The 10,545-nt window shown below is 53.2% G+C and overlaps 1 protein-coding gene across 1 annotated transcript; it reads left to right on the forward strand.

Moving 5' to 3' along the window:
* Window positions 1–1,436: 1,436 nt before the first annotated feature.
* On the forward strand, window positions 1,437–9,882 carry PMM1 (phosphomannomutase 1). Its single transcript, XM_021552768.3, has 8 exons — window positions 1,437–1,555; window positions 1,651–1,768; window positions 2,630–2,706; window positions 2,874–2,965; window positions 5,141–5,240; window positions 6,019–6,094; window positions 8,792–8,907; window positions 9,649–9,882. Exons 1-8 carry the CDS (start codon window positions 1,487–1,489, stop codon window positions 9,769–9,771), a joined length of 771 nt encoding a protein of 256 aa, XP_021408443.1. The 5' UTR covers window positions 1,437–1,486; the 3' UTR covers window positions 9,772–9,882.
* Window positions 9,883–10,545: the final 663 nt, after the last annotated feature.

Consider the following 10,545-nt stretch of genomic DNA (forward strand, 5'->3'; position numbering starts at 1 on the left):
TGCATGCAAGAACAGTTCTTTGGCTTCTGGCACTCAAGTGTTCAAATCCAGGGAGGCATCTCTACTCACCCATCAGCATGGCATGGTAGGCACACTTGGATGGATTCCTATTCTGGAGTAAGTGTCCACACATTAACTGATGACAAATGTGTAACCACACCTCGACAAGTCCTATAAATGAGCATAACCCTAAACTCAACTCAAAACTTTGTATGCACCCAACTGCATACAAAGTAGCTGGGTGCTAAGAAACCATTCTGGGAGCTTCCCTGCATCTGAGAAAAGAGTCCACCTTTCCAGAGGTGGGAGCCCATAACCAGGGTCTGATCCAGATTATACAAAAATATCAGTGCTGGGGTGAGTAATACATGTAATACTCATCCAGGACTTCCTGACTTGCTGTGTTGTGGAGGCAGCTCACAGAAACAGTATGGGAATAGCTGTCCTGGTGTACTCAACTAATGTCTCCCCCCAGAAAGTAGCTAAGGATATTTTGGTAAACTTTGTCAAAGGCAATGGCAGAGAGGTGATTTATTAACGTTGTTTCTGTACATAGCCCTGCCACTGAGTGGGAGCAGGAATATCATAAACCGGAAAAAAGAAAAAAACAGAATCTGTGAAGCCACCTGAATGCTTCCTTTTGAGAGGAATCTGGTGGAGAACTCGGAAAAGGGGTTGCATAATATCCTGGGGCAAATTATTCCAAGGCAAAAACCAATCAGACCATAATAGAAGAATAAATCTCTCCCCAGTTCCAACCTAGCTCAGCACAAGGAGCACTGTTGGGGGTGAGAATGCAAGCTAGCTATTGAGCAGAAACCATTTGATGTTCCACTTAGGCTAGTTTTGATTTTGGAAAATAATTCAAGAATTATTGTAAGAGATGGGGGCAGGGGGTGGGGAGGGGAGGAGGAGGGGTATGCGGCTGGCTGTCTGCATCAGGCCAGCATAATGCTGTGCCGTATGAATATGGTCTGACCAGATGGTCTAATTAAATCCTAAATGGGGTAAATGGTAAGCAGGTCAAAGCAAAAGCTACTAGCTTTGTGCAGAGGGTATTTTCGTTTCCCCAGTGAAAATATTAACATTATCCCATTGGAAGAGCAATGACTGGGAAAGGTACTGAATAGGAAAGTGCATGCTGCTCCTGTCCCCTTCACTAGGACAGAGACTTACCAGGTAGCACAAGGCAGACCCACACACAGCCCCTCAGTTCCGGGGGTACTGCAGTAATAACAGCAAATGTGAAGAGACGCTCCACACGCGCACCCTCCCCCAGACTCCAGGCTCTGAAACGATTTAAGAGCCGAAGCGAAGAAGCCGTTCAAGACTCGCACCTTGTGTATCCTTGTAAGGGCCACGGAGACGCGGGGAAGCAGACGAGGGCTGCCCGGCTCCGCGGCACGTCCCGCCCGCGCGGCCCCGGAGGGCGGGCGGCCGCCATCAGCTCCGCGGTCCCGCCCCCCGCCCGCAGAGCCCGGCCGGGATGGCGGCGGCGCGGGGCCGGGTGCTCTGTCTCTTCGACGTGGACGGGACCCTGACGCCGGCCCGGCAGGTAGCGAGGCGCGGGGCGCGGGGCTCTGGGGGGCGAGGCCAGCGAGGCGGAGCTCGTCCCGCCGGCTGCGGCCTCACCCGCTGCTTCCCCGCCAGAAAATCGAGCCGGAGGTGGACGCGTTCCTGCGGGAGCTGCGGGAGAGGGTGCATATCGGCGTGGTGGGAGGCTCCGACTATGCCAAGATAGCCGAGCAGCTGGGGGAAGGGGACGAAGGTGAGCGCGGCGGACGAGGTTTCCCGGGGATCGCCTGTGCCCTAAATCCAACCCCAAGGCTGCCCTTGGGGTGGCTGGCCGTGCTGCTGCTTGGCTCCCTCTCCCCGTGTTAGGAGGGCAGGCAGGGATGCTCCAATCCATGCTGCCGGCTCCAGCGTCAGTTTTGTGCGAGCTACCTCAGAGCTCTGACAGCTTCACGCCTCGCAGGCAATTTTCGCCTCCTTGCTACTCCGTGGTGGGGTCCCCGCGGGTTCCTCGTCACGTTCCAATGGGAGCACGGGGTAGAGTAAGGAGTGGGAGGGCAAGGGGGCAGCGCCTGCCTCCCCCACCGTGTTCTCCTTCTCCGGCATGGATGACAAGCGCCACTGGGCTCCAAGCTCTGCCTCCCACTTCGTTAGTGGAGGGAGGCCGAGAAATTCCCGGCTGAGGCTGATTGCTGTGTCGCCAGTGCTGCGTGTCTCGGTTGCAGGGGGGGCTGGAGTCAGATAACCAGCAACGACACCAACCCAGCAGCCTGGCAGTGGGTGCTGCACAGCAGAGAGCAGAGTAGCACGTATGTAGTTGAAAGCCAAATATTTGTGAGCCTTTATCTTCGTCCTGCAACTGATTCAGCCCGTGACCTCAGTCAGGTCGTTCCCCCCTGCATGCGTCATCTCCCCAGCCGTGAGCAGAAGATAATCTCCTCATCCACTTTGCAGAAAGCAATGAGCATAGGATGGCCCTTTGCAGAGCACAGGAGCTGTGGAAAGCACAGTACTAAGAAAGCAAGAAGATGGTTCACTCAGTCCTGATCCCAGTCCTTTTTGCCCCTTTTCCCCAGCAGTAGTAATGTTTCCTCTTTTTTTTTTTTTCCCCTCTTAGTTATTGATAAGTTTGACTACGTCTTCGCCGAGAACGGCACAGTGCAATACAAGAATGGGCAGCTGGTCTCCAAACAGGTAAGTCCAGCTGCCTTTGCAGCCATGGCTCTCCTGCCCTGTGCACCACGGCGAGCAGCACCTGCCCTACGAAGGTAGATGGGCAGCTTCTTCTCCCCAGCTGATACCTCTTCCAGGTGGGCTTCATGGGAAGTCAAGAATCGTCACTTGTCCTTCTCTTTCTGCAGGCCATTCAGGACCACTTGGGGGAGGAGCTGCTGCAGGATCTGATCAACTTCTGTCTCAACTACATGGCGCTGCTGAAGCTGCCCAAGAAACGGTAACAGCTCAAGCGTATACAAGTGGAAGTCATGACACTGATTTCTATGGTGCTAAGCTCCATATCTCTCCTAAAAAGAGCTGATCTACAGAGCTTGTCTTGCTCCAGGTTTTATCTTAGCATCCAGAGGCACTGTGTAGGATCACTGTCTCCCTGAGCTGGGCACCTTGGGCAAATAATGGAGTGTGTTTGTTCTGAAGAGTCTGCACTGTGTTTTAGCATAATGCCTGCTCTTTTGCTGCCTGAATTTTCCTCTCTGGGACGTAGCCAGTGTGTGTATCTCATTTAGGACAATGGTACCAGCTTGTCAGGGCATCAGCCATCACTGGTAGTATATGTTCCCAGCCGTGCAAACAATGGCTCTTAAGATGGGAAGTCCAGCCCCTGAACATACGTTTTCACACTGTTTCTAACCCAGTGTTGCTGGCTGGCCCTGCTCTGATCCCTACCCTGTGTTACTCAATGCTCTTCCCCTTGAGATCCAGCAGCCAGAGGGTGAGCTAGGTTGGTAGACCCCTGCTGAAGGAAGACCAGGCCACTACCAGGACAAGAGAGGGTAGTCTTCCACTGGATCAGCTCACTCTGTCAGCAGAGAAAGAGAGAGAGAACTGATGGCATGAAGGTGGAAGTGGGGAGCAGGAGGGTCTTTCCAGAGGCAGCCTGCAGTTAAACCAGTTGGGTTGTAGGGTCAAACCTCACCTCAAACCACAGTTTCAAAAACACAAGATCCACCCAGGGCTTTTGGGAGCAGCAGCTCTGCCATCCCCTTGCCATGGCTGATTTCTTTTCCGCTTTCCCCCTGTGTTTGTACAGTGAACACAAGCAGGTGAAATTACTGTGGTAGAAGTTGCTAAACTGTGATTTGGATTAGTTGTTTTATATGAGTCACCATGTGGCAGTACAAGGACCAGTGAAAGGGGCTAGGGTGGCTCCTTGCAACAGGACGGCTGGTAGAACAGGCCCCCAAAAGCACGGGCTGGGACCCAGAACCTTCAAGGCTGTTTGGTTGCCTCATTGCTGTCTGGTTACCCAACAGCCTTGGTGGAGTTTCAGCTCACAATTGCTCTGGATTTAGCCTTACGGGATTTCTAGCAAAGCAAGGGCTTTAACCCACATCTCCTGAGTGCTGGGCTGGGGTGTGTGCCACCAAACCCACAGTGCCGCAGAGATGCTGCAGGCATGGCTGCCTGTGTGTCCATTCCATGATATTCCTCACTGTGTTCCTCTCTCCCAGAGAGGAGGGGGAGAGCTTTTCCTCCAGACTCAGGGTGGTAAGCATTTTATCACAGAAAAAGAGCAGGCAGGGCTGGGAGGGACAATAAGCTCAGGGGTCCTCAGCTGGACATAGTAGGGGATCTCCCTCTCCAGCACAAGAATTTCAATCTATTTTCACACTGGAGGATGGACATCCCCTGTTGTTTCTGCCCCACCAGTGCTAGTATAGCTGTCTGACCCCTCAATAAGCAAACAGAAGTAGCTGGGTTTTTACTAGAGACAAAAGAAGGGAGCAGTTTTCTGCCAGCTCAGTGCTTTCAATCACCCCACCGAGGAAGCGGCAGAGAAATGACCCCAGTACAAGGTGAGGGTGGCAAGCAGGAACTGGATCCTGTCTGTGCAGACTTAGATAAGAGCTGCAGTCAAAGGTGCAGGGGTCAAGAGGGAGATACAAAGACCCTGATTTGTGTCCCTTGAGGAGGCCCTGATTGCTCCTCAGCCTGCTGCCAGAGTTACACTGACCTGGGCCGTCCCACTGCCCCAAGGTACTGCCAGCTTTACCCAGCCCACACAGCATTTCTTAAGAGCCTCATGGGGTAGAGGTGCCACAGCCTCATCAGGCAGCTGGTCCAGGCCAGGCAATAGCTGTCCTTGCAGTTATCACATTAGAAAATGTTAGCTGTCATCTCCCCTAAGTTCATTGCTTCCAGCCTATCCTTAGGGCACACAAGGACTGTTTATTTCTCTTCTCTCACCATCTCTTTTTATAACACTTTGAGCTCCCTGGGACCTTAAGCAGTTGTTGGCGCCTGATCTGTGCCTGTTGTGAAGCACTCAGGAAGTGGGCATGGCTTCTCTCCTCCTGCATTTTCTTGCAGAGCCTCACTAAGCAGCCATTCTCCTGGAAAGGTTGTTTTTCTCTCCCTGCCCCAGTAACCTTGTGCCTTTGCCCACCCACAGAGGGACCTTCATTGAGTTTCGCAATGGAATGTTGAACATCTCCCCCATTGGTCGGAGCTGCACCCCAGAGGAGCGAATCGAGTTCTCGGAGCTGGACAAGGTACAAGGGCCAGACCTGGGCTCAGCCTCCCCTTGGCTGGTTTTGCATGACCCCAGATCTCAGGTCTTGTGTCCTCCCCCACCTTCCCAAGGAGAAGGGAGGTTCCGCTTCAAGCATATGCAACAAGGGGGAGACAGGACTGGAAACCCAAGGGAAGATACAGATGAATGGAAGAAACTTGATTTTATTAGGGATTGCCAACGAAAGGGGGTGGCCAACAGGATTCCCTGTGCTGTGGGAGAGCCCCAGGGAATGAGGCAGTTATTTAACAGCGTGTTTCCTCATTTACAGTATCCAAAGATGGCTCAGCAGCTGTGTTCTCTCTCCTACTTCCCCAGCCCAAACAGAGCTGGAACTAATGGGATTTCCAAATTGGGAGGGCCGTGGCAGATCTGCTGGGCAGATCTCTAGAGGATTTGGCCCATGCTCATACCAGTTTCTGCCTGGGGAAGCTTTCTTGGGGTTGAGGGACCGGCTGGTCTTTGCAAGACTTTTTAAGCAAAACTGGAGGCTTTGGGTTATGAGCTGGGCTGTGGGAAGCTGAAGCAGTTGCATTTCATTGCCAAGGAAGATCTGGGATCTGCTTCTCCCAGTGGAGTGAGCTGGTGGCCTTTTGAACACTGGGCAGGACTGGTGGAACCCGGCTAAATGGCATGGCACTGGGGCCCAGTGCAGGTGGGGAGGGAGCAGAGTTGCCCAGCAGACAACTTTCTGGGCAATTGTCAACTTCTAATTATTCCAACCCGCTTTTCTTCCCTTTCCTCCTTATCCTCCACAGAAAGAGCGGATACGGGAGAAGTTTGTGGCAGCCTTGCAGAGGGAATTTGCTGGCAAGGGCCTGCGTTTCTCTCGAGGTGAGCAGGGAGGGCTTCCTTGGCTTTACCTTTATCATGTTTCCCATAAAATTCTGTTAAAGGGAGCAGGAATCCCAACTGTTCCCTCTGAGTGTCTGGAAACCCTGGGAAGAGCAGAAGGAGATTTTAGTCCTGGAGAGCTGCCACAGGGGAGTCACATTTGCATCCATGACGTCTGCATCCACGCAGAGAGCAAGCCATCCTGCAGACTTCCCTCCCTGGGAATCAGCCAGACAGACAGGATTCCATCCTGTGACATTATCCCTGCCTTAATCTCAGCTGGTGGAGCCCACTGCTGCCCAATAGATCTGTTCTGGCTCAAACATCAGCAGCAGAGCAGCCGGCAGAGCCCCAGGCACATGCGCTCTTCTCTAGGAATAGGACAGGAAACTAATGCATGTCTTGGCTCTGGGGTTTTCTTGGGACAGTTAGCTTCAAGGGAAACATCTTTCTTCCTGAAAGGAGATCTGACAAGCAGGGAGATTGCAGCTCCCTGCCATGGGCTTTTGTAGGGCTGTTTCTTGGGATGGTTCTGACAGCCAGCTTACCAGAGGTATGGAGCTGAAGGAGGGGCTTGAGCAATCCTGGGTGTCTGGCCAGGATAGGGAGAAAAATGTGAGGGTGTGTAAGTTGTGGGGGTGATGCTGAAGAGGATCCTCTTCAAGGGTGTGGGATAAGAAGGTTCCATGTGGCAGCCCAGCCAAAGGGCAAGGGGGTGGTGAGGCTGAGGCAGTGGCTAACACCCCAGGCCCTCTGATGCTCCAAGAGCTTTTCTCTCAGAGCCTTCGCTTGCCTTCAGCATCCTGCCAGAGGCATCCTGTGCTGCCCACAGCACTGGCATGCACTATTTGTCAGAGCAGAGAAAGACAAGGTCCCTGCTGCTGTGTGCCCCCAGGCACAGGGTGTGAGAGCCGGACAATGGGCCTTTCTCCTCAGGCTTTGGGAAGCTGCCACAAAGAGCCCAGGCCTGTTGTATAAAAACATGAAGGGGAGCTGTGGGCCCCTGCTCCTCCACAAAGAAAATGTGGAGTATCTCAGGTCAGGCATCTAAAAAAAGGGCATGTAGAAACTTAACTCTTCTGCCAGTCTGGCTCTATGTACCTTCTGGCTGTGGAGGATTAGAGGCCCAGAGGTGGTGGGAGGTCTCCCTGCAGACCCCTAGGTCCCTGCTCTACCTAGGGGAGTAACAGTGCTGGCTGGTTCACACCACCTTGGTACCCTTTGATTTCTTACCTGCTCCAGCTGACATCAGGAGCCCCTTCCTGCTGCCCAGCTCTGTTTCAAGGGCTAGAATGCAGTGAAAAACAGTGGTTTTTACAGGTAAATGACTTTGGATGCAAAAAAAAGAGGATGTCACCAAGTTTAGCTCCTAATCTGATGCTGGACCTGCTGCAAGCCTCCATAGCTTGCAGCAGGAGCTCATAGGGCACTTACTCCCATCCTTATCACAGTGCCTGTCCAGTTTCTCAGCTGCAAGGTGGACATACAGGCTCCATCCCCATCTTCTCAGGCTCCAAGGAGGCTTGCTTCAGGATCCCCAAACCAACAGGGACACTCCAAACAGCTGGGAAGGGGAGGTGCATGACATCAGGACTTGCATGTTTGAGCAACCTGGGGTGTCAGTGCCTCTTCTTCAGCGGGAGCTGACCCTGTGATTATCTGTCTACTCACTCTCTTCCTTAGAGAGGTAGATTTATCATTTAAGAAGGAGATTGTGACACTCCAGGATTTCTCATGCATATTCCAGTAGGTTGCCTGGAGAAGACAAGCTGACTGGCATGAGGTCGCACATACTAGCTCTAATCCCTGTACCTCTGGCTCTGACTGAGACCTAAGCATACATATGCCCTAAGTTGCAGGCTTTATTTTGGGAAGAGCATGTCTCCTGTCTTGGTGCTGGGACAAGGGTCTCTCTGCAGCTGTGGACACAGTGTGGCACTTGAGAGGATGCAGAAGGTGCTGCCTCCAAGCACCCCCAAAAAGCAGCAAAGTGCTGGGGTAAGCCCTGCCTGGTGTAAGAGCAAGGGCTGGGAAGTTTGTTAACCCTTGGTTGCTGTGGGTGTCCATGCCCATATACATGTTCTCTGGGAAAGCTCCCTTGCCACTGTATGTTGGTCACATGTGACTTGATGCCTCTCCAGATGTCAGCAACTCTCACTAAACTCCTGTGTCAAGAGGTCACAGGTCAGGGTCGTGCCCTGATTATGTCAGCGGGTTGGTGGTACCTCCATGGCAAGGTCCTTGATCAGTGTGCAGAGACAGCATGCAGGCTCTCCTGCAGTCCCTGCACAGTTAAGGAGCACCAGAAGAGTAGTTTTAGAAGGGCCAGTGATGTCTAGCAGGAGCCTAGGAGAGAGTTCGGTGCCCGTCTCCAAGGTCATTGTCCCCTGTTGGGACACAGAACCTGCTGGTAGTATCTGCAAGGCATGACCCAAAATCTACCCCCAAAAGACGCCTTTTGTGGGAAGAACCCTCTGGTTCATGCTTGCCTGCAGGGAAGCTGTGCTAATGTCACTCCAGCCATGCTGATGTCACTGCAGCCTGATGCCATAGGAACAGCCTCTGCCACTATCCTAGCCATGTGCCAAGAGGAACACCAAGGCAGAGCTGGTGTTTGTGGCTGCCCTTGGGTTGGGGGCTCTCCCCAGACATCCAGCTCCCAGCAACGTTGCCTGATGCCCTCTCTTCTCCTGGCAGGTGGCATGATCAGCTTTGACGTCTTCCCAGAGGGCTGGGACAAGCGCTACTGCCTCAATGTGCTCGACGATGAGAGATTTGACACCATCCACTTCTTTGGGAACGAGACAACCCCCGTGAGTACGCCCCATTCTCCCCACACATGGCTGCTTTCTCTCCTGCTGCTCCATCATGAGTCCCATGGTCCCACTGGTGCCAACACAGACCTTTAGTGGTGTGAAGGGGGAAGATGCTGCCCTGTCCTGTGGGTTTGCAATACTCTCATGATGGTTCTCCTGGCTTGTGTGGAAATCACCTTGGATTCACTATGCTAGGAAGCAGGTCCACTTCAGCATTGCTTCCCTTGCCCCAGCACCCTCTGGAAGGCAGCAGCCACTGCTGTGGCCTGCATGACCCTGAACACAAGCCCCCAGCACTTAGGAGAGGACTCCTCAACAGCAGGATTAGCTTCCCTTTACTTTTAGAGCAGTGGAGGATGATGCTTCCTTACTGCTGTAGATCAGCTTGGTAATCCACTCAGGTCTTGCCAGATTCTGGCAGCCCCTGCTCCCCAGATGTGCCCATCCCACCTTCCACTAACCCCTCCACAGGCAGGGCAGGGGTTAACCCAGGCTTCTGGACTTTGCCGATCTGGGACCTTCCCTATCTTTTCTATGCTCCTCCCCTGGCACTGAAAAGGGAGACAAGAGGGAGGAAGCAGAGCTCCCAGCCCAGCCTCTTCTGCCCCCATGGGCCAGCAAAGCCCTGCCTGCCCAGCCTCTGGCTCCCAGCCCAGCTTCCCATGGGACAGAGCAAAATGTGGATTCATGGATGAGGTTGTTCTGCTAATGCTGTCGCTATTTTCTATTCCCCTGCAGGGAGGGAACGATTATGAAATCTATGATGATCCACGCACTGTAGGACACAGTGTCCAGTCCCCCCAGGACACAGTCCAGCGATGCCGCGAAATTTTCTTTCCAGAACGAGCAAATGAGTGCTGACTGCCCGGTCCCTGCAGCCCTGCCCCAGTCCCACTCTCTCCCTGCACCTGGAGAATGGAAAAGCACCTTCATTTGAGGAATCTGCTCAGGATAGATCAAAAAAACACTTGACAGAGCTGGTCAGGATGTAACATGTGAGTGTGGTAGGTGGCAGGAGGGGGCCTTGGCTGAGCAGGCCCTCAGTGCTCCCCGTGTATGGCTGGGGATCACCAGACCCTACTCGCCTCCAGAGAAACTTCTCTCTTGACACTTCAGCTGTGGTGGGCAGTAATGCAGATGCTTTTGTGGTCAGAAAGCATTTGAAAGAGGCAAAGAGCGAGTGTGTTTCCGTCCTGCACTCCCTCTCCTCTCCTCTTCTCTCCTTTTCCATGCACTTTCTCGTAACACTTGTGCATGAGGGAACATGTGGCTCACGTTCTTCTCCCCCTTGCACCTTGGCCAGAGAGGCTGGGGCTGCTGGGGCTCAAGGCATTCACCAGAACTGCTCTGAGGCAGGAGGCCAGGAAGGCTGTTTGCTCCAAGCCTGTGGTCGGATGGAGTAGCTGAGATCCCAGCTTGTTGCACCGTTGTTCTTCCTAATGGAGAGGTCCCTGTGTCCTTCCCATCAGTGCCATAGTGTGCCAGTCCCTCCCTGCAGATGACCTGGGAACGATAGCTTTAACATGGCTGGGCTGCTGCTCTGAGCTTTGCTCGGGTGCATAAAGAAACCAGTTCTTCTCTTTAGCTTACAACAAACACCTAGGGTTTATTTTCTATATTATTCCCTATTTTCAA

This window comes from Lonchura striata, chromosome 5, assembly GCF_046129695.1.
Source record: "Lonchura striata isolate bLonStr1 chromosome 5, bLonStr1.mat, whole genome shotgun sequence".
NCBI classification, from domain to species: Eukaryota; Metazoa; Chordata; class Aves; order Passeriformes; family Estrildidae; genus Lonchura; species Lonchura striata.